This window comes from Gobius niger (assembly GCF_951799975.1).
Source record: "Gobius niger genome assembly, chromosome: 10".
In the NCBI taxonomy this organism is placed as follows: domain Eukaryota; kingdom Metazoa; phylum Chordata; class Actinopteri; order Gobiiformes; family Gobiidae; genus Gobius; species Gobius niger.
Genome location: NC_136861.1, coordinates 5,832,280 through 5,856,947, shown reverse-complemented (window position 1 = coordinate 5,856,947; position 24,668 = coordinate 5,832,280). Strand labels below are relative to the sequence as shown.

General features: G+C 43.6%; 1 protein-coding gene across 1 annotated transcript; it reads left to right on the top strand.

The window, feature by feature from the left end:
* Nucleotides 1-242: 242 nt before the first annotated feature.
* On the top strand, nt 243-24,094 carry LOC306969191 (voltage-gated inwardly rectifying potassium channel KCNH6-like; the record flags this gene model as incomplete). Its single annotated transcript, XM_079564791.1, has 7 exons — nt 243-255; nt 12,998-13,191; nt 14,333-14,441; nt 17,301-17,567; nt 20,805-20,985; nt 23,483-23,675; nt 23,739-24,094. 7 exons carry the CDS (start codon nt 243-245, stop codon nt 23,910-23,912), a joined length of 1,131 nt encoding a protein of 376 aa, XP_079420917.1. The 3' UTR covers nt 23,913-24,094.
* Between the last annotated feature and the right edge of the window lie 574 nt (nt 24,095-24,668).

The following is a 24,668-nucleotide window of genomic DNA, read 5'->3' as shown; positions in this document are numbered from 1 at the left end:
ACAACCACTCTGCCACAGTCGCTCACAGAAACATGACACTCACCACGACAGATAATTGATCTGAGCCATAGTAAGTCACTGGACAGTTCGGGAGTAAAACCTCTTCTACTGAGGTGTATTGCACAGCATCTAAACAGAAACATTATCAACATCTCCCGCGGTCAAACATTACATTTAGAGAATCCGTTTTCCACTCACCAGCCAACAGGCCCAGAGCTGAGATGCAGAGCAGCAGCCGGAACATGGCGGATGGTCGTGAGTTCCACAACAACAGCGAAGTCGAGGCGATGAGACGAGTCTGTGGAGGAAAGGAAAGCCTTTAGAGCTGTGTCTGCCATTAAAAGAGAGGAAAGAATGAAAGATTAGCTACCGGCCGGGCGACTGAGGAGGAGGCAGGTTCTCTTCTGAGGAGGAGGCAGGTTCTCTTCTGAGGAGGAGGCAGGTTCTCTTCTCGCCTCTGTCTGACTGATGCCGCGCTGCCTCTTTATTTAAGGGCATCCTCGCCGCGCCACACCCCCTCTCCATACCACAGCGGGAGGGGCGGAGACACCTGTTCACATGCGATGGGGCGAGGTCTTACCTAACTTGTGAGGAGGGAGACAAAGGTTCATCGCTCTGGGCAACACAGGCAGCATTACCTGACGAGATGTTTGAAATACCTTCCGGGACAGTATAGTATTGTCCAACATCGTTTTTTAAAAAGTTGAACAGTGATTTAACCTCTTAACTCCCACCTGAAAGAATCCCATTTCCTCCAGTTTGGCTTTACCCAAATCAAAAAGCTTCTTGGGGAAAAAACACCAAAACAGCCACAAAAAATGAGAAGAAAACAATGATGTAAACGCGACAAAAAAATGTGACAAAAATGGAAAAAAATAAAGAAAAAAAAACATGCAAAAGGTGACACAGCAACAATGCGAGAAAAAAGATCAGTTTTGTGGGTCTTAGCTTTCAAATGAGGTGTTACACAGGCCTATATAACAGCCAAAGAGGACAGAATGCATTTGGTTTAGGCGGGTGGTGAGAGGTTAAAGTCCTTGTCGTTCAGAAACCTGCTCCTCTGGCCACACTTCGTCCATAAACAGCATTCTTGAGTCGCACAGCTCCAGGGGGCGCCGCTCTGTCTTGAGTAAAAATGTCCAGATATTTCCATCAACTAAAACATGACTAAATAAAGAGATTGAAAGAGTGTCATTTCAATCCACTGCTAAAGGAGCGGCTCTGAGCTTTGTTCATGTGGGAGAAGCTCCACAAAGCAGGACCGGGAATAATACAGGTGCTCGTCATATAATTAGAATATCATGAGCCATAATAATCAGAATGAGTTAAGAGGTTAAATGCAAAATGGTTTAAATGTCTCTATGGACACAGACGTCTGGTGTTATAAGTGATTTGCCTCAGGTGCTCTGTGGAGCGGGTCACACTGTTTTTAATGCAGGCTAGCTGATACCATAGACATGCACTAGCCTTGCATTAGCCTAGCGCCACGAAACTCTTCAAACAGAAGAACTGCATGAATTACAAAAAAGAATAGCTCCAGAAATCAACAAGAGGCCCCATGTCAAAAATCCTGAAATATCCCTTTAAATATAGTCGAGTAAACTGACAAGCGTCTCAGTCGACAAACACTAGACTCAAATCGAAGAGAATTATTTGACTAAAAGTCTAAAATGAAACATTCTCATCCAAAGACTATGAGGGTGAGGTTCACACTGCAGAGGGGCCGCCGTCACCTGCCTCCAGGGAAGACACGGATTTGCATAAAGACGCTTCGACCGTACATTCCAACCCACATGTTTGGAACAAAGACTTGACTCTGCAATTACGCTCATTACCGCGTCGCACTGAGCTCACAGAATGTTCAAAATGTTCAAAATGTTCAAAATATTCCACAAAGATGACGTGAGCGGCACTGCAGGTTTAGCATGTTCCTCCATGACACGGGCCCCCGACGTTAGGCTCGGGTCACCCCCCCTCTCTCTCGCTCACTAGTGTCCTAAGATTATACTAATGACTCAATTAAAGCGAGATGCTGCAGGTTTAGAGATGAAAAGGCCTTTTAACCTCTTCCCACCCGCCTACACCATTCTGTCCTCTTTGGCCATTATAGAGGCCTGTGTAACACCTCATTTGAAAGCTAAGACCCAAAAAACTGATCTTTTTCCTCACGTTGTTGCTGTGTTGTGTCACCTTTTGTATGTTTTTTCTTTTTTTCCATTTTTGTCTTTTTTTTGTTGAATACCCCACTACAGGGGCAGGTGTTACAACCTACCCCACTACAGGAGCAGGTGTTACAACCTACCCCACTACAGGAGCAGGTGTTACAACCTACCCCACTACAGGAGCAGGTGTTACAACCTACCCCACTACAGGAGCAGGTTGTAACACATGTTACACAGTTTAATAAAAGAAATAAAGGGTCACGACACAGAGGCCACGTCATGTGATCTGCTTCAAAAACAGGTTTATTTAAATAAAAGAACAATGTCTCTGTCTCTAACCGGTCCTAAACTGACCCTTAATTCAACAAAAATGGGACAAAAATTCAACAAAGATGTGAAAAAAATGGGGGAAAAAAGAAGAAAAAAAAACATGCAAAAGGTGACACAACACAGCAACAATGCGAGAAAAAAGATCAGTTTTGTGGGTCTTAGCTTTCAAATGAGGTGTTACACAGGCCTATATAACAGCCAAAGAGGACAGAATGCATTTGGTTTAGGCGGGTGGTGAGAGGTTAAAGTCCTTGTCGTTCAGAAACCTGCTCCTCTGGCCACACTTCGTCCATAAACAGCATTCTTGAGTCGCACAGCTCCAGGGGGCGCCGCTGCCCCCTCAGTGCTGCTGCAGAGTCTTGTTTTACTCTCCTATTGTTCCTGTGCTCATGATATTAGGTGGGCTCTGGCCTGACAATGCCGCCATATGAGCGTGAGCCTGAGGTCAAGGGGCCGGTTCTCCACAAGGGGAGTATCGGCCCACGTACAGAAGAAGTCTTTCTGCTCTTCAAATGTCCAGCTCGGTGCACACGTGGCCAGCCGTGTTCATTTCTAAAATATTGAGTCATAATATCAGTCAAAGTCATGTTTTTGCTGACTAGAATTGGACGAAATCAAAAGCTTTTTTATGATCTGTGACTAAAAGGCAAGTTTATTTGTAGAGCACAATTCATACACAAGGCAATTCAAAGTGCTTCACAGTTGCATAAATATAAGAAAACAAATACAATCAATGAAAACATCAACATAGAGTTAATCAATTACAGTAAGAGGCAAGAGTGTGGATAAAATACTTTCAGGTATATGAATTTTTACGTTGTTTTGACTCGCTCTGTCTTGAGCAAAAATGTCCAGATATTTCCATCGACTAAAACATGACTAAATAAAGAGATTGAAAGAGTGTCATTTCAATCCACTGCTAAAGGAGCGGCTCTGAGCTTTGTTCATGTGGGAGAAGCTCCATAAAGCAGGACCGGGAATAATACAGGTGCTCGTCATATAATTAGAATATCATGAGCCATAATAATCAGAATGAGTTAAGAGGTTAAATGCAAAATGGTTTAAATGTCTCTATGGACACAGACGTCTGGTGTTATAAGTGATTTGCCTCAGGTGCTCTGTGGAGCGGGTCACACTGTTTTTAATGCAGGCTAGCTGATACCATAGACATGCACTAGCCTTGCACTAGCCTAGCGCCACGAAACTCTTCAAATACAAGAACTGCATGAATTACAAAAAAGAATAGCTCCAGAAATCAACAAGAGGCCCCATGTCAAAAATCCTGAAATATCCCTTTAAATATAGTCGAGTAAACTGACAAGCGTCTCAGTCGACAAACACTAGACTCAAATCGAAGAGAATTATTTGACTAAAAGTCTAAAATGAAACATTCTCATCCAAAGACTATGAGGGTGAGGTTCACACTGCAGAGGGGCCGCCGTCACCTGCCTCCAGGGAAGACACGGATTTGCATAAAGACGCTTCGACCGTACATTCCAACCCACATGTTTGGAACAAAGACTTGTCGCACTGACCTCACAGAATGTTCAAAATGTTCAAAATGTTCAAAATATTCCACAAAGATGACGTGAGCGGCACTGCAGGTTTAGCATGTTCCTCCATGACACGGCCCCCCCGACGTTAGGCTCGGGTCACCCCCCCCCCTCTCTCTCGCTCACTAGTGTCCTAAGATTATACTAATGACTCAATTAAAGCGAGATGCTGCAGGTTTAGAGATGAAAAGAACTTTTAACCTCTTCCCACCCGCCTACACCATTCTGTCCTCTTTGGCCATTATAGAGGCCTGTGTATCACCTCATTTGAAAGCTAAGACCCAAAAAACTGATCTTTTTCCTCACGTTGTTGCTGTGTTTTGTCACCTTTTGTATGTTTTTTCTTTCTTTCTTTTTTTCCATTTTTGTCTTTTTGTTGTTGAATTCCCCACTACAGGAGCAGGTGTTACAACCTACCCCACTACAGGAGCAGGTGTTACAACCTACCCCACTACAGGAGCAGGTGTTACAACCTACCCCACTACAGGAGCAGGTTGTAACACATGTTACACAGTTTAACAAAAGAAATAAAGGGTCACGACACAGAGGCCACGTCATGTGATCTGCTTCAAAAACAGGTTTATTTAAATAAAAGAACAATGTCTCTGTCTCTAACCGGTCCTAAACTGACCCTTAATTCAACAAAAATGGGACAAAAATTCAACAAAGATGTGAAAAAAATGGGGGGAAAAAGAAGAAAAAAAAACATGCAAAAGGTGACACAACACAGCAACAATGCGAGAAAAAAGATCAGTTTTGTGGGTCTTAGCTTTCAAATGAGGTGTTACACAGGCCTATATAACAGCCAAAGAGGACAGAATGCATTTGGTTTAGGCGGGTGGTGAGAGGTTAAAGTCCTTGTCGTTCAGAAACCTGCTCCTCTGGCCACACTTCGTCCATAAACAGCATTCTTGAGTCGCACAGCTCCAGGGGGCGCCGCTGCCCCCTCAGTGCTGCTGCAGAGTCTTGTTTTACTCTCCTATTGTTCCTGTGCTCATGATATTAGGTGGGCTCTGGCCTGACAATGCCGCCATATGAGCGTGAGCCTGAGGTCAAGGGGCCGGTTCTCCACAAGGGGAGTATCGGCCCACGTACAGAAGAAGTCTTTCTGCTCTTCAAATGTCCAGCTCGGTGCACACGTGGCCAGCCGTGTTCATTTCTAAAATATTGAGTCATAATATCAGTCAAAGTCATGTTTTTGCTGACTAGAATTGGACGAAATCAAAAGCTTTTTTATGATCTGTGACTAAAAGGCAAGTTTATTTGTAGAGCACAATTCATACACAAGGCAATTCAAAGTGCTTCACAGTTGCATAAATATAAGAAAACAAATACAATCAATGAAAACATCAACATAGAGTTAATCAATTACAGTAAGAGGCAAGAGTGTGGATAAAATACTTTCAGTTTTGTGAATTTTTACGTTGTTTTGACTCGCTCTGTCTTGAGCAAAAATGTCCAGATATTTCCATCGACTAAAACATGACTAAATAAAGAGATTGAAAGAGTGTCATTTCAATCCACTGCTAAAGGAGCGGCTCTGAGCTTTGTTCATGTGGGAGAAGCTCCATAAAGCAGGACCGGGAATAATACAGGTGCTCGTCATATAATTAGAATATCATGAGCCATAATAATCAGAATGAGTTAAGAGGTTAAATGCAAAATGGTTTAAATGTCTCTATGGACACAGACGTCTGGTGTTATAAGTGATTTGCCTCAGGTGCTCTGTGGAGCGGGTCACACTGTTTTTAATGCAGGCTAGCTGATACCATAGACATGCACTAGCCTTGCACTAGCCTAGCGCCACGAAACTCTTCAAATACAAGAACTGCATGAATTACAGAAAAGAATAGCTCCAGAAATCAACAAGAGGCCCCATGTCAAAAATCCTGAAATATCCCTTTAAATATAGTCGAGTAAACTGACAAGCGTCTCAGTCGACAAACACTAGACTCAAATCGAAGAGAATTATTTGACTAAAAGTCTAAAATGAAACATTCTCATCCAAAGACTATGAGGGTGAGGTTCACACTGCAGAGGGGCCGCCGTCACCTGCCTCCAGGGAAGACACGGATTTGCATAAAGACGCTTCGACCGTACATTCCAACCCACATGTTTGGAACAAAGACTTGTCGCACTGACCTCACAGAATGTTCAAAATGTTCAAAATGTTCAAAATATTCCACAAAGATGACGTGAGCGGCACTGCAGGTTTAGCATGTTCCTCCATGACACGGCCCCCCCGACGTTAGGCTCGGGTCACCCCCCCCCCTCTCTCTCGCTCACTAGTGTCCTAAGATTATACTAATGACTCAATTAAAGCGAGATGCTGCAGGTTTAGAGATGAAAAGAACTTTTAACCTCTTCCCACCCGCCTACACCATTCTGTCCTCTTTGGCCATTATAGAGGCCTGTGTATCACCTCATTTGAAAGCTAAGACCCACAAAACTGATCTTTTTCCTCACGTTGTTGCTGTGTTGTGTCACCTTTTGTAGGTTTTTTTTTTCTTTTTTTTCCATTTTTGTTGAATTTTTGTCATTTTTTGTTGAGTTTTTGTCACATCTTCGTTGCGTTTACATCCTTGTTTTCTTCTCATTTTTTGTGGCTTTTTCCCCAAGAAGCTTCTTGATTGGGGTAAAGCCAAACTGGAGAAAATGGGATCCGTTCAGGTGGGAGTGAAGAGGTTAAATGTTCCGGTTTGTTGTTCATGGTCGAGCTGAACTATTCACACAGTCTGAAGCTTGATCGAAAGATGGCGTCCGCCGCCGCCATGTTGGATCCATAAACAAACTACAAGCGTCCCTGCCCGCTCTGTGATTGGTCTCCAGGCTGCCGAGCATAGACATAACACACGTGTAATAAACGCACGTGCACCTGCAACTGGTGAAAGGTCTCAGCTGGGTCCGAGCGAACGGAACAGCAGTCTATGGGCGGTGAAGGTGCCGTGGTGGAGGAGGACGCTCTGGACCTGCCGTTGACTCCAGCGGCTAAAGGCATCCGCACAGTAAAGTGAAGATTACTGCGCAGTAAAGTGAAGATTACTGCGCAGTAAAGTGAAGATTACTGCACAGTAAAGTGAAGATTACTGCGCGGATTTCGAACCACTCCTGGCATTATTACGCCTTACAATATAGTTCCCCCTTTTATCCGCTTAGAAAATCCACATAGTTTAATTTTGTGTAATTATACTTTGTAGTGGAACACTTCACGTAACCATATTTAAATAGGGAAAACGTGGAAGAGCTTGGTAGCTTCTATCTTGACCTGTTTTGGAGCTATAGAGGAGAGAGGGAGAGGCTAAATGCTAACGCCGTCTGCGCTGTGTTTACGTGACTGAAGGCACGGGTGAAGATCAGACAGGTCCTAAAGAACTCGTCAAAGCTCAGGTAAGAACATATCTCAGTATGTAAAAACGGTGGCCTATTCCTTTAACGCTTTGGTGACGCAGATCAAATGTAGGAGACGGAGAAACCACAGAAAGATCGACAGTTTGGCTCATTCTGTTCCTTTTGTAAAATGACTTTTATGTTTTGGTTAATGTAAAAGACAAACAAAACAATAAAACAAAATAAAAACCAAAGCCAGGAGTGCTGTGTCTTCTTTTTCACTTCTTCCAAGTCGCTTTGGCTCATTTCTCTGATCAGAACTAGGGCCTGACCGATATAAGGGTATTTTTAATATCGGCTATCAGCCAATATCTCCGTAACTGAAAGTGATAAAGACGAGGCCTTTCCATATTTGATGACTTTTGCTTATCATTTCGGAAGCATAGAGATAGAGACTTTCAAACAAGCTTCCTCTGAAGAGCCTGAATATACGTGAATACACTGCCCCCTCTGCTGTCACAGGTCAACACCGACACATTTGGAGGTGTAGATCGGCATCGGCCTGAGGAAAACCCATCGGTCGACCTCTATTATATTCCATGTTTGGCTGTTGCTACCGACGACAGTCAACAATATTGTTCCCTGCAAAAGTGAAAAATGCTGAGCCTATAGTAGGGGAGACCGGGGATGGTTGTAACACTTTTTGCTTCAGCACCTGTAACTCACGGAATATTTGAGGTAGAGTTCTGAAACGTTTATACAAAGTACCCACATTTGTTAACTACAAATGGCACTTAGGGACATACTGAGAAACCCTGTAAAGGGGAAAACACAAAGAATAGGATGAGCTCGGTGCTCATTTTAATGCACCTCACTCTATGTAGGGACACACTGGGACCTACTGAATCAGGATTGGCGGGGGACCAACAGTGCGCAGCCGCGGGTGCTGGCCTGGGTGTCGCAGGCGTGGGGAACAGTGTGCGGACATTGCCCTTATCGACATGGCTAAACTAGGCATGTATGAGAAGAATGCCACACATTTAATGACAACCATATTATTTACAAGAAATAATTAATGGAACCCATTCATTTATTTATATGTATATATATATATACATATATATATATACATATAAATAATATATATATATTCGAAAAGAGGTTTGCTTAAAGAGGGGGTATTATTCTTTTTTCAGTCACATAGCACCAGTCTATATCACACTACAATGATGACCAAACCTTCTGTTGGTCTGTAAATGCAGTAAATTAGAATAACTGCCTTGTATAAAATGGCTGTAGTGAATGTCTTGAAATAGGCCTCTGTCTCTTTAAGAACCTCTGACTCTTTCCGACACGCCCCCTCCACACGCTGTCTGTGGCATCAGTGGGGAGGGGGTTCTGCTGAGCAGCAGTGGTTGGTTACTCGGCTGGTGACGAAAGCTCGGAGGCGTCTCCAGGAGGTGGGGGCGTTCCTAGGAGGACTCAGGCAAACCTATCCCTAAAATGGCCGCCATCAGAGTTTTTACAGATTACTCAAAAATACGTGAATGTGCCAAGGCAACACTTCAGGCATGTTTTTAATGAGGGAATGACAGAATAACATGATGTAAAGCTTGAAAAAGTCGATTTTGCATAATACCCCCCCTTTAAAGGAGCTATATCATGCTATTTTAGCCATTCCAAAGTTAAGTATAGGCATGTATATGATATATTGTACCTCTACCATTATGGAGCACTCATTTTTGTGATAAATATAAGTGTTTTCTGGAGGTATTTTTCAAACCCGGAAGACAAAACGCTTCGACTCAGTTAACTCCGCCCCCTCTCTCCGCACATACTTTACCGTAATATAAATAAACAACAATAAGTGAAGTTACTTCACGATGCAGTTATACGGAGTTGACATCTGCAACACGGCTTCATAAATGGCTAACACACAAGCTAATATGCTAACACACATGCTAATATGCTAACACACAAGCTAATATGCTAACACACATGCTAATATGCTAACACACAAGCTAATATGCTAACACACAAGCTAATATGCTAACACACATGCTAATATGCTAACACACAAGCTAATATGCTAACACGCGTTTGGACTGACTCACCCTCTGCTCCATCGCTGTTTACATTGTGGGACTTGCGTTGGTTATAAAAGTGAATCCACTTTGATTCTGGCGAAGGTTCCCCAAACATCCATCAGTGACAGTCACAGAAAAACAATATTTTGGTGAAAGTCGCTGAATCCCGGAGAAAAAAACAGCTGAGTGGCCTCTTCCTGAAAAAGGTTGAATAAACTCCGTAGCCAAACGCGCTTCTTTTTCTGCGTGACATGATCGTTAGTTAAGAATAAAGAACAGGTGTGTCCAGAGTAGGTTATAACGAGCTCCATCTTCACAGCTGCAGCGCAAACATGACTGATCTGTTCAGACGCTCAGGGATGTGTTTGTTTTGGCCTCAGCTGACCTGGAAGCACCTCGGGCACTTTTTTTCCCCCTTTTTTTTTCTCTCTTTGCATCTCTCTTACGACAGAAATAATGAAAAAGCTGTTTTACAAATTAAGATCAGGCTGTAAGACATTACATTACAGACGTCGAGCACTTCCGTTCCGCTGTGACGACACAACTGAACACTCAGTCGTTCACCAGGAGAGGGCGGAGCCTCAGAGAGCAGGATTCAGGAGGATTACTGAGAGCTGCGTGAATGAAGCCACAAACCACTCTGGGGGTGTTTTTGATAAGGAAATAGCATAACAACATGGCTAAAAGCTCCAAAAAGTCGATTTTGCATTATATAGGACCTTTAAGGTAAACAAGTTACTTAGGGCTGCTTTAAAGGGACTATAAGGAGTTTAAAAATGTTAAAATTAAGTATTTTCCTCCACCTACATGTTCCAGCCATGTCCTAATGTGTAGAATGAGCTCAGACCTGTTCACCACAACTGCCTCTAAAATCCTGTACGGTCACTCAAAAATGTATCACTTCGGCCCGAATTGCCGTCATGCACGAGCTTAATATAGAAGGTGCAGTTACATATATGGCCAGAGGTGGCAGTAGTGAGTATAAAATGGCGAACTTGCTTCCAGCCCCTTTAACCTCTTAACTCCCTCGCCTGAACCTTTTTCCTCACGTCATCAGATTTTTTTCCATCATTTTTTTGTTGGGTATTCAACTCATTTTTGTCACATTTTCGTACATTTTTTATCAATTTTTTGTCATTTTTTTCGTCAATTTTTGTCAATTTCTTGTGACATTTTTGTGACATTTTTGCCACTTTTTCATACTTTTTTTTAATCAATTTTTTGTCATTTTGTCACATTTTGTCACATTTTTGTAATTTTTTTGTCACATTTTTATCACATTTTCATCACATTTTTGTCAATTTTTTTGTCATTTTTTCGTCAATTTTTGTCAATTTCTTGTGACATTTTTGTGACATTTTTGCCACTTTTTCACCAATTTTTCGTCAGTTTTTTGTCGATGTTTTCTCACTTCTTTCTCACATTTCCATCATTGTTTTCGTCTCAGTTTTGTTACTATTTTCACAGCTTTTTCCAGAAGCTTTTGGACTGGGGTAAAGCCAAACTGGAGAAAATGTGCTCGGTTCAGGTGGGAGTTAAGGGGTTAAATAAGTGATTTTATTTGTCATTATACAATTGTACAACGAGATTGCGTAGCTCAGGTGTCAGGTTCGTCCTGAGCCACTGCGTGTGTTTTTGGAGGTCGGGGAAACCTGTCTGCCTTCAGTCTCCTCTGAAACGGTGCAACGCCTCCTGGGTTTGTCCCTGTTTCAGAGCGTGGTGTCCTGCACTGGTCAGCTCCCTCCGCCTCCTCTCACTCCTTCTGATCTTCATCTTTGTCTTCCTCCTTCTCCCCTGGCTCTGAGGACATTCTTCACCTGAGGGTCAGAACATTAGGGATAGAAGGCTTGTGTGGCTTGCCCAGATGTTGTTTGCCCCTTTTTTGTTTCATGTAGCTCCTCTTGTGACGCCTCCATTTTTGTCTTTTTTTTGCTGGATTTTTGTCACTTTTTTGCTGGATTTTTGTCACTTTTTTGCTGGATTTTTGTCCTTTTTTTGCTGGATTTTTTTCATTTTTTTGCTGGATTTTTTACAATTTTTTGGTGGATTTTTGTCATTTTTTTGCTGGATTTTTGTCATTTTTTTGCTGCAGTTTTTTCACCTTTTTGTTGAGTTTTTTGTCATTTTTAGCGTTTTTTTGTTGTGTTTACATCCTCATTTTCTTTTTGTCTTTTTTATCGCTGTTTTGAAGAAGCTTTTAGATTTGGAGAACATGGAGAACAGGAGAAAACATGTTCAGGTGGGAGTTAAGAGGTTAAATATTATTTTGTTTTTAATTTACATTAAAATGTGGACAGGAAGTAGTTGTTTCCCTACACTGGCCAACAGGAAGTTCCGTGCACAGAAACGGTATGAGCGGTTTGGCTTCAGCAGAACAAGAAAACAAGAACGCTCAAAAGGAGACGGCAAAGGCAATGTGTGTTTAAATGTGTTTCCTTCAGATGTCATTTTTTTTGCTGGATTTTTGTCACTTTTTTGCTGGATTTTTGTCATTTTTTTGCTGATTTTTCTTTTTTTTTTGCTGGATTTTTGTCACTTTTTTGCTGGATTTTTGTCACTTTTTTGCTGGATTTTTGTCACTTTTTTGCTGGATTTTTGTCACTTTTTTGCTGGATTTTTGTCACTTTTTTGCTGGATTTTTGTCATTTTTTTGCTGGATTTTTGTCACTTTTTTGCTGGATTTTTTTTTTGCTGATTTTTTGTCTTTTTTTTGCTGAATTTTTGTCATTTTTTTTGCTGGATTTTTGTCACTTTTTTGCTGGATTTTTGTCACTTTTTTGCTGGATTTTTGTCGCTTTTTTGCTGGATTTTTGTCACTTTTTTGACGGATTAAAAAAAAATATTTGCTGGATTTTAAAAAAAAAATTGCTGAATTTTTGTCACTTTTTTGCTGGATTTTTGTCTTTTTTTTGCTGATTTTTTGTCATTTTTTTTGCTGGATTTTTGTCTTTTTTTGCTGGATTTTTTTCATTTTTTGCTGGATATTTGTCTTTTTTTTTGCTGGATTTTTTTCATTTTTTGCTGGATATTTTTCACTTTTTTGCTGGATTTTTGTCCTTTTTTTGCTGGATTTTTTTCATTTTTTTGCTGGATTTTTTCATTTTTTTGGTGGATTTTTGTCACTTTTTTGCTGGATTTTTGTCACTTTTTTGCTGCAGTTTTTTCACCTTTTTGTTGAGTTTTTGTCATTTTTAGCGTTTTTTTGTTGTGTTTACATCCTCATTTTCTTTTTGTCTTTTTTATCGCTGTTTTGAAGAAGCTTGTAGATTTGGAGAACTTGGAGAACAGGAGAAAACATGTTCAGGTGGGAGTTAAGAGGTTAAATATTATTTTGTTTTTAATTTACATTAAAATGTGGACAGGAAGTAGTTGTTTCCCTACACTGGCCAACAGGAAGTTCCGTGCACAGAAACGGTATGAGCGGTTCGGCTTCAGCAGAACAAGAAAACATGAACGCTCAAAAGGAGACGGCAAAAGCAATGTGTGTTTAAATGTGTTTCCTTCAGATGTTTGTGATGATTTACTCTTTACTCTCCAGGTAAGAACGACATCTTCGGCGAGGCCATCAGCGTGTTCGGGCGCCCGGGTAAATCCAGCGCCGACGTGCGAGCGCTGACCTACTGCGACCTCCACAAGATCCACAGAGAAGACCTGCTGGAGGTGCTGGACATGTACCCGGACTTCGCCGAGAGCTTCTGGATCAACCTGGAGGTCACGTTCAACCTGAGAGACGTGAGTCCCACACACAGGCCTGGGAACATGAACCAGATCTTCAACCTCTTAACTCCCGCCTGAACCGAGAGCATTTTCTCCAGTTCAGCTTTGCCCAAATCCTGTAGGCCAGTGTAACGCCTCATTTGAAAGATCTACAAAACTCATCTAAATGGATCTTTTTCCTCACGTCATCAGATTTTTTTCCATCTTTTTTCTGGGGGGGTTTCAACTCATTTTTGTAACTTTTTTGTAATTTTTTTTGTCAAATAGTACATTTTAGTAAACTTTTTATCACATGTTCATCTTTTTTTTGTCAATTTTGTTTTGTCATTTTTTGTCAATTTTTTGTCAAATTTTTTTGTTGATTTTTTGTGATTTTTTTTGTCACATTTTTGTCATTTTTTCGTACATTTTTCATCATTTTTTTGGTCATTTTTTGTCATTTTTTCATCAATTTTTCATCACATTTTTGTCATTTTTTTATCACATGTTCATCATTTTTTTGTCAATTTTGTTTTGTCATTTTTTGTCAATTTTTTGTCAAATTTTTTTGTTGATTTTTTGTGATTTTTTTTGTCACATTTTTGTCATTTTTTCGTACATTTTTCATCATTTTTTTGGTCATTTTTTGTCATTTTTTCATCAATTTTTCATCACATTTTTGTCATTTTTTTATCACATTTTTGTCATTTTTTGTCAATTTCTTGTGACATTTTTGCCACTTTTTCATCACTTTTTCGTCACTTTTTTGTCACATCTTCATCATTGTTTTCGTCTCAGTTCTGTCGCTATTTCCTCACCTTTTTTCCAGAAGCTTTTGGACTGGGGTAAAGCCAAACTAGAAAAAATGTGCTCGGTTCAGGTGGGAGTTAAGGGGTTAAGATAGCATCAATTTTTCCCTTTTTCCCCCATTATTCCCCCTCCATTTTTCTCCCTTTTCCCATTTTTTTCCTCTATTTTTCCCCCCATTATCCCCATATTTCTTCTCAATTTGTTCGCCCTGTTTTCGCTCTTTTTCTCCACTTTTCTTGACAATGGAGACAAACTCGTTATAGCTTGTAGATCTTGTAGACGACACATTTCCCGGCTCTGCCTGGAGTGTTTCTGTGTGTTTGTTTTTGAGTGTTTTTGTGGCTTGACTGGCGCTCGTGTGTCTCAGGCAGACGGGGTGGACCTGTCGACTCCCGCTGCCTCCGAGTGCGACCCGCCCCGACACAAGGAGAGGCCCAGGAGGAGGCGGGACTCTCTGCGCCGCCGCAACCGACCAGGTCAGTCCGGGTGACGTGTGCTCAAAAAGAAGAAAACCTGAGGGATTACCCAGGGCTCTGAAGGGGGGAATGGGTCATACACAGACTTTAAACACTGAATTCAATTAAAAAACTATGGTCCAAAATTTGAAGAAAAAAAAATCAAGCAAAGGACCGGAACATACGGGGTAAATTCAAATTGATATGAGGATTTGTCAGCCTTTATTAGATCTAATAATAATTACTGTGCTGAAAATAAAGCAGTGCACTGAAACTTATTACCATATGATCCGGACTGTAAGTCGTTCCTGAGGATAAGTCAGCCATGGGAACTACCAGGGCACGGAGGCATAACAGCACAGTTGACAAGCCTCTCCTGGCAGCACGTTCTTTCAAGCTCTCCTTTGCGAACTGAAACAGGTATTTCAGTCATTTGCAAGTTCGTTCCTTTAGCTGTGGCCATCTCGCTTTTACCTCTGCTTTTCGCTAGTCCCTCACAAGTTTCTCACTCACTCCACACTTATTTCTGCTGCTCCATTACCGTTTTTTAAATCTTCAGTGGTTCAGGAGTTGTAGACATAGGTATCATATAATAAAGCTAGATGTCTTGAGGCAGAGTCCCACTGGCGGCCATCTTGCCACAGGGAAGCTTTCTGGCGAGCTCAAGTGAGTGAGTGATCAGCACGAACACAAATCCTCTTGTCTCACTTTTTCTTTGTTTGGTTTCTTACAAACGTTGATTAACGTGGCTATAATTGTGAATGCTGGAACATGTTGAAATTGCAGATTGTCTTTTTTTATTCATGTGTTTGCAGTGTCACACCTACATTTCTGACGTTTATAACAAACCAAACCGTTTGAAAATCGGTGGAAAATTGAGAAAGTTATGGTTACCGTAAATGCTCTAATACAGGCCAGGGCCTTTATTTCCTCAAGGGCATCTGGGACCAGGCCTTCATTGGAACCAGGCCACAATTAGAGACAGGCCTTTATTTCTATTTGAGCAAAACAGACGACCAGGAAAATGAAGAAAAACGAGATTTGTGTCCATTTGCACCTAAAATATTAGGTTCATTTATTAATTAACATTTCAAACCCAGAGGCCGGGTCTCTGACAGGGGCCGGGTCTCTGACAGGGGCCGGGTCTCCGACAGGGGCCGGGTCTCTGACAGGGGCCGGGTCTCCGACAGGGGCCGGGTCTCTGCCAGGGGCCGGGTCTCTGACAGAGGCCGGGTCTATAAGAGAGGCCGGGTCTCCGACAGGGGCCGGGTCTCCGACAGGGGCCGGGTCTCCGACAGGGGCCGGGTCTCCGACAGGGGCCGGGTCTCTGACAGGGGCCGGGTCTCCGACAGAGGCCGGGTCTATAAGAGAGGCCGGGTCTCTGACAGGGGCCGGGTCTATAACAGAGGCCGGGTTCGCGGCTGGCGGAGGCAAATTAAAGCCGGTCTCTAAAACAGGCCGGGGCTTTTATTAGAAACTATAGCGGTAGAAATATTCCCCATGTTAGGAATTTGTCTCATACTGGTGTAAATGAAAACTCACGTGCAGGAAGTAACAAACGGGAACCCGGGCCGAGGGCGACGCTGCGGAGGAGCTGATCCGAGCGTAACTTTGACACAGATTTAGCCACTTTCCAAACCTCCTGTAATTATATTTAGAAACAGGGAAAGCAACAAATGTTGTGTGACCCTCCAGGGTTTTAATAAAGTCACCATCGCGTCTTCAAAGCACGTCCAGCTGCTCCGGGTGCAGGTCAGTCCCACGCCTCAAAATAACTCCTCCCATCAGCGCGAGCGTCTCGTCTTCTCTCGGGTCAGTCTCATGATCGATCACAAACACAAACGCTCCGTCTAAACTCGCCTTTCACACAAGATAACAACAAATAATCCGGTCCGCGGTAAAAACGAAACAGAAACCTGCAGTGACATTGATGTCAAAGCTCCGCTAACAGCAACGAAACACTTCCTGTTGTCCCGACAAAATAAACGCCGTCAATGTTCCAGCCGCTGGGAGAGGGTTTGAAATGTTAATTAATAAATGAACCTAATATTTTAGGTGCAAATGGATACAAGTCTCGTTTTTCTTCATTTTCCTGGTCGTCCGTTTTGCTCAAATAGAAATAAAGGCCTGTCTCTAATTGTGACCTGGCTCCAATAAAGGCCTGGTCCTAGATGCCCTTGAGTAAATAAAGGCCCCGGCCTATATTAGAGCATTTGCGGTATGTACACAATGTACCAATGCTCTGCTGTGTTTCTCCTCTGCTCAGTTCAACACTAAGCCTTGTTTAGTCCTGGTTTAGTCCTGGTTTAGTCCTGGTGTTTCAGTCATTTTGGGGCCGTTTCTACAAAAAATAAAAAGTGTGAAGGAGCTCAGGGGCAGCGTTTTCTCCTTTTGTTCATTTGTGCTGCAGTTTACGCTCTGCAGCCGTCAGAGAGAGAGAGCCCACACAGTCGCCCGTCTGAGGGGATTCACCGCCGGGTCCAAAGATCGGATCCACGGTTCGGGTCTGGACGGGTTTGCGAGTGGGTCCGGATCTGGACCATGGTCGGTCATTTAGTGACCACTGCTCTAAACTTTACTGATTTCTGCTGCTAGCTTTGAGTTCGGCAGCTCCTCTTGAAGCCAGTGCTGTTTTCGTCAAAGATGATGATATTATTTTGTTGACGGACCTTTTTATAACGATCCGTAACAGTGACAAGCTAAAAATAGCCCTTTGGCGACTTAAACATAACAAGACGTTTGAGAGTTTTTGTTGACGAGACGAACAGTTGTTTGCCAGATGTTCAAAATCAGGGCTTGAGTGCAGAGTCATCCTTCCACATTTTAAACCTCCTCTAAACGGGACATGTCTGCTTTAAACTCTCTTGTTTCTCTCCTCAGACGGCATGGACCGTGAAGACCCGGACCAGCCGTGCCTGGGCTTCACCCTCTGTGCCCGGCCCTCTCACCCCGCCGTGCCCCCCTCGCACCCGCCCTCTCAGTGGGACGACCTGTGCAGCAGCGGCAGCCTGTACTCTCACTCCAGCGACGACGACAGACCGGGGCGCCACCCGCCGGGGAGAGACTGCCCCCCGATGGTGACCCCGAGGCAGCACAGCGGGCCCTCGGTGGGACGTCCCATGGAGATCCAGGGGCCGCAGTGCACAGGTACAAGAGTGACAGGTCTTACGTCGTGGTTTTATTTACAGATGTTAATTTGAAACTTTCGCTGTAGATTAGTCACATGAATCTGTGTGTTGTAACAATACTAACATTACTGAAAATGAATATGTACACTATATTTGCTGTTGGAAACTTTTGTCTCTTTTTCCATCTGCCTTCATAGTCTGTGATGTTTTCTTGAACTATTCGGTGATTTGTGCAAGACATCGCTGATCCTTACTGGATAAAATAATCGCGACCTCCGGCGATCGCACTCGGAGTCATGTGTCACTCGCCGCATAGAGCCTATTGCATTCTTCATTAGGACTTAGGGATTAAGTAATTACAAAAGGTTTTATGCGATTAAAAACATCAAAATCACTCATTTACTTTAGCGGCACAGTTTCTTTTGTCCTGTAGATGTTGCTTAGATGAAAAAAGCCATTAACAATTTTACTGTCAAACTTGGTTATTCATGTAGTTAAAATGATTGTCTCTAAGTTTGCAAAATGAGGAGAGCAGGAACAGAATTTTCAAAAGTTAATGATCAAGCTCCTCCAGTGAACAGGCTGGTTCACAGAAAAGCTCGTCTCATTCGTCGATGCGGAGGATACTAGACTCTGATTGGCTGCTGAGATCCGGGAAGGAGGGACTTTACAAAAAATGCTATATATACCATGGTCTGGGTGAATACTCGATTCTGATTGGCTGCAGGGTGTCCGCTAAAAAGTGATAATGTAAACCTATGCTGCGTTCATGTGGTCCTCGGGAACTCTGGCGAATTACTTCCACTCGCTCAGCTGAGGAAAACGACTGTCAAGGGTCAAGGGGTCAAGACGAGATTCCCGACTTCCGCACCTGATGCGGAAATCAGCTGATTTGTTCTTTTATCGTCTAATGTGAGCCTTTTAGTTAAACATTGCTACTTTTTTGAGTTAATGTTAGCTGTCGTCATCCTCTTAGTAACAAAATTGCGAGTGAAATACCCGACATCAACGTTAAACAAAATTAACAAAACAGCAAACTAACGTTTAGCTTTTGCGATACTAACACATTTAAATGATTATCTCAACTAAGCGCTAGTCAATGATAAAAGACCGTTTTTATTTGATGACATCAAAATCCCCACTTTCCCACATAAAAACCACATGAACATAAACCAACTGGGGACAATGACGTCACATCTCGGGAAAACGAGCTCCCCAGTCCACATGAACTTACCACTAGTTAAATCACGTTCTACATCACTCCACTGCAGCTCTTTCCATAGTAACGATAAACAATAGAGCTGGAACTACCTTCAGGTAACTCAGATTAAAAATTGAACAGTTTCAGTTTGTGGGACCATGTTTTAAGCGGGATAATGCACGACGATGTGTCCATTATCAGAATAACTGGACTGCGCGGACACTTCACATCTCCGCGTCGTCCAGTTATTTCTGATAATGGACACATCGTCGTGCATTATCCCTTACTTACCTAATGTGAAAATGCAAGACCACGTGGTCGATTTTGCACATTTTATAAAATGCGTAAAACATTTTGTAGCACGTGCGGTGCAGGTTAAATGCTACACATGTAATGGATCGTATAGGCGAGTGTCAGAAGGTATAGACTCGGCTCTAGAAGGGAGAGGCAGGAGACTGAAATTTAGTGGGCTTTTCTTTGATACCATATATTTGCAAATAAAAATGACATACAGTTGCAGTGCACAATATTTACAGTGAATAGAAACCTAATTAATAAACGCGGGCCCTTCAATTAGATCAATGAGCTCAATATGTTGACAAAAGTAACTGGAAGCTGTTTCACAAATACAGTCTGCGTTGTAGCCGCCACACAACCAAATCAACCCCACCCCGCCCAAAGTTCAGTTGAGTATTGTCCAGGGGAATTGAGTGAAAGTTCGGGGAGGGAAGGTTTGCGTGTGTGTGGTGGACAACGGGAAAAAGAGAGTTTGTGGGGTGAGAGGTTTGCGGCTGCAGAGCGCCCCCTACCAGCCTGGCAGGAATGAGTGATGCTTCAGCACAAGGTGCCAATCTTTAGGTTCAGTTCAGTAGGCTAGGCCTCCTTCATAGCTCGCCATCAAATCTTGGGAACCTGGCCTGTAGAACAGCACCAAAGTCCCAATAAATCAAAAATGTACAGTATTATCATTATTATCTTCAGTGTGCACAACTCATAATTAAATAGCACTGATTGCACTACATTAGTTCCAAACAATAAACATATTTACATCTTATCCTTTATATTCACATCATACTAAAAAATATGCGCTACATTATTTAGCAACCAACACATTGTTTACAAACCATGGTCAACGGCTCACAGCGTATCGCACATTCACTTAGAACAACAAACAATCAATAGGCAATAAGCTTCCTTACAAACATGGGGAATCGACTTTGACTTTATAGATTCCCTTTAACAGTCACCATTTTGGTAGAAACAGGCATTTTGTTGACGAACAGATTAGGCTAATAGGTGAGCTAACCGCACCCATATGAATGAATGAAGTGCGGCTAAGCAAATGCTAATGCTACGGCTAACACAACAAGCTTACCAGTTCCGCGCTTCCTATCTACCCAACGCGCTTTCCTCACGGTCCCCCAAGGCACGGCGGAAGTTTACAAGAGAGTTTACAAATAACCGGGTAAGAAACAATACGATAGCAACAACAAACAAAACCGACCTGCAGCTCTCTCTCGTGTGGCTTCCCCACGGCTCCTACTCGCACTGATTACAGCGGCATATTTGAACGTAGGCGACTGGTGGCGCTGACCCACGTAACCGCGTGACGTCATACGCACAGCGAACCGTGATTGGCTTAGACAATACAATACAGGGATGGGCATGGCTCAGGTTTCCCACCTGGGTTTCAATTTACTTTAAAACATCACTTTAAACTAATTTTAAAAGGTCATTCTCCAAAATAAACTGCTATTGTCTGTGAAGTGTTTCAAATTATCACATCTCCACCAAAAGATGTAGTAAATACAAAGAAGCATCTAAAATATACTTAATAAATTATGCTGAAATGTGTTTTTAAAAATGTCCATATTTTGCTCGGAGGGGTTGTGGATCATGCTGCTCTCCATCTAAACAAACTCCGCTGCCTCCGACCCCGTGGATGTAGTCGCCTGTCGGACATCTGCGCTCGTATCAGAAGAGACTGTTGTTTGTCGTGGTTTGTTCCTCTTTAAGCTTTAAGTGTAAAGGCTTTCTCTGTTCTGTTCTCTGCAGCGGCCCCTCCTACTATGAGCGCGTCCGGCTGCTGCGGTTACCTGCCGGAGCGTAGACCCTCTCAGTTCTCAGATTGCCTCCCCAGACGTCTGTCCTCCACGCGGGGCGGACTGTACCACCTGGACCGCCCTCCCACGGAGCTCCACACCCGCCTGGAGCTGCTGCAGTCTCAGCTCAACAGGTTTGAGAAGACATGGACCACGGGCAGCGGGCGCTAACAGCCTCACGGGCGCTAAAGCCGAAAACACATTAACAAACATGATCCCACAAGTGTTCCTAATGCTCGACGCTCTTTCTGCAGCGGATTTTCAAAATAAAGCCCCTCCGGAGTTTCCAGTTGTTAGCAAACAGCATGAGTGCTCAAGAGCTGCACACTTACATCTTCCTACATTATATTATTAAAGCAGAACTAAGTAACTCTTGCCCCTAGAGGCCATAAGCGCCACTGCAGGTGTCTAGCAAGTTACGTTTTTTTACTCATTAATTGTCCGTGAGAGTAAATACTACGCTGACAGAAAAGACAAAGGGACAGAGGGATATTGTTCATCCAATTACACAATGGAGATCATTTTTTCACTCAAACTTGGCTGTAAATACTGTTTAAGTGGTGCTAGCCCGCAGTTAGCTTTGCCTGCTAGCCTGTTAGCTTCTTCTTCGTGATTCCATTAGTGTGCATTGGTTGCTCCGAACCGGTGGCAGCGAAGTTGCAATTGTGGTTTTCTGGCCAGAGACACCAGGGGGAGATGAAAGACCCTCCAATCATCCCATAAACACTTATATTATCTCCAGAGGGACTACGGAAAGGATTTAAAGGTAAACAAGTTACTTAGTGCTGCTTTAAAGGGGGGGGTATTATGCAAAATTGACTTTTTCAAGCTTTGCATCATGTTATTCTGTCATTCCCTCATTAAAAACATGCCTGAAGTGTTGCAAATTTTTTCTGGTTTCTTTTTGAAAGACACTAGGTTGGAACAAACAAAAGCTGTTCAATTACCTTACGCGTTTCGACGGACAAGGAACCACTTCCGTCTTCATCAGAGGCGTCTCCCGACGTGCATGATGCGTCTCTTATTGGGAAAGTTGTAGTTCCCAAGCGTGGCCACACTGACATAAGCAATAAACCTGTCAGTGTGGCCACGCCTTCCGCCGAGTGCTGGTTAGTGGAGAAGTGCGTCCCATGTGTGCGCCAGGGTAAAGGCGCCCTCATCTCTGTTGATGGATCTTATTCCTCGCTTTCTGATCTCTATGGCCTCCCGGATCCAGCGCTTGTATTTGTGCTCTTCCTTCTTCTTCTGGGAACTACAACTTTCCCAATAAGAGACGCATCATGCACGTCGGGAGACGCCTCTGACGAAGACGGAAGTGGTTCCTTGTCCGTCGAAACGCGTAAGGTAATTGAACAGCTAAAGTTTATTACTCAAGAAGACACAATGAATGTAATAAAAGAATTACACTGAAGTGTTGCCTTGGCACATTCACGTATTTTTGAGTAATCTGTAAAAACTCTGATGGCGGCCATTTTAGGGATAGGTTTGCCTGAGTCCTCCTAGGAACGCCCCCACCTCCTGGAGACGCCTCCGAGCTTTCGTCACCAGCCGAGTAACCAACCACTGTTCCTCAGCAGAACCCCCTCCCCACTGATGCCACAGACAGCGTGTGGAGGGGGCGTGTCGGAAAGGGTCAGAGGTTCTTAAAGAGACAGAGGCCTATTTCAAGACATTCACTACAGCCATTTTGAGAGAGCAATTTTATACAAGGCTGTTATTCTAATTTACTGCATTTACAGACCAACAGAAGGTTTGTCATCATTGTAGTGTGATATAGACTGGTGCTATGTGACTGAAAAAAGCATAATACCCCCCCTTTAAGCAGCTTTGACAAATTGGAAAGCATTGCCAATTATATTTGGAGATTACAAATACTGCATAATAATGAACATTATTATTTATAGTGCACTTGCACTGTGAGAGAGCTGCAGCGTCACACCCCTCACCCCTTGATCAATGTTGACATTTTTAGGCAGTTTTTGTGAATGTACTGTATGTCTGTGGGAAACACATGTTGGAGTGGTTTCAGGCAAAATCCCAAGTCAGAAGATTAACTTTGTAAAGGCAGAGGCTATTTTTTACATTCTTGCCTTAAGTGGAGGAGTTCAGCTATCTCGGGGTCGTGTTCACGAGTTCAAAGCTCTCAATTTACCGATCGATCTACGTTCCCACCCTCGCCAATGGTCATGAGATCTGGGTAATGACTAAAAGGACAAGATCGCAGATACAAGCGGCCGAAATGAGTCTCCTTCGCAGGGTGGCTGGGCGCACCCTTCGAGATCGGGTGAGGAGCAGTTACCCGGGAGGGGCTCGGAGTAGAGTAGAGTGGCTCGGGCATCTGTTCCGGAGCTTCCTGGTCGCCTCCCTCAGTTGTTCCAGGCATGTCCTATTGGGAGGAGGCCCAGACCCAGGACACGCTGGTGGGACTATGTCTCCGAGCTGGCCTGGCATCGCCTCAGGGGTCCCCCCAGAACAGCTGGAGGAGGTGTGTGCGTGGATCAGGAATTCTGGCCATCTTTCCTCAGACTGCTGCCTCCACGACCCGGCCCCGGATAAAGCGGAAGAAAGAAAAATGGCTGGATGGAAAACAACTAAGATGTGACGCTCTTGGGTTTGTTTGTCCTGTTGCAGGTTGGAGAGTCGAATGACCGCAGACATCACAGTGATCCTGCAGCTGCTCCAGAGACAGATGGTTCCCCCGGCCTACAGCGCAGTGTCCCTGTCCCCGCCCAGCCCCCTCACCCCGGGGCTGTACGGCTCCGCGGCGCCCCCTGTGCTCTCCATGCCTACACTGCAGCCCGGGAAAACCGCCGCCACCCAACAGGTGAGACACAGACGGGCGAGTACAAGGCGGAGCTTAAGTTATTAATCCTCTTCTTCCCTCCAGAGCGCAGACCCGAGTTTCCCGCGCAGATCCGGGGATTCTCTGTCGAGCGGCGGCGGCCTCAGCGATGGCTCCTCCCCCCCGACGCGCCGCCCCTCGCTCCCCTCCGCCCCGAACGCCGCTGACCCCGGGGAGATCCACAAGCACCTGTCCGACCCCGTCCTGCCCGGGAGCTAGTGCGAGCGGCGGGGGGGGCGGGGCCAAAGCGTTACGTGCAATCAGGACTTTACTACGAAGTGCAATGGACGGACTCGAGCCAGAGTTTACGACGAAACTGAGGAAAAGGAACTGCCTTAAAACGACTCACAGCCAAACGGGATTGACATGAGAGCGGAGAAGTGTCCGTGGGCATTATATCGTCTCAACAAACTTTCTATGCACTAAAAGATGCGCCCCCTAGTGTTCATTTCAGGTTCACGCTTCTATGTGGGAGAAGAAACATGACGCGCACAATGTCATTCAATATGATTAAATATGATGAAATTAATTAGGATTTAGTCGACTGAATTTTCCATGAAATAGGCTCAATGCTCGATGTAAGTGACGCCTGACTCCGAGTGCGATGTCCTGAGGTCGAGGTCCTTCCTCTGTATCGTTCCTCCAATTAGAACTAGTGATGTCTTGTATAATTCAACTAATGGTTCAAGAAAACATCACAGACAGTGAGATACTGATATTGTTTTTATATGAAAATGCTATTTTTTTCATATGAAAACATCAAATGCAGAAAACTTGCAGTACATTCTTCTCAGATTTGTATCAGTAACGTTCAGCAAAAGTTTGACATTCACATTACCTCTAAGTGTAATTTTTTTCCATATTCACCTGCATCTCCTCGCCTTAAATGGACTATACATAGTTTAGAAATGTTAAAATGATGTATTTTCCTCCCCCTACATGTTCCAGCCATGTCCTAATACGAGCGATCGCTGT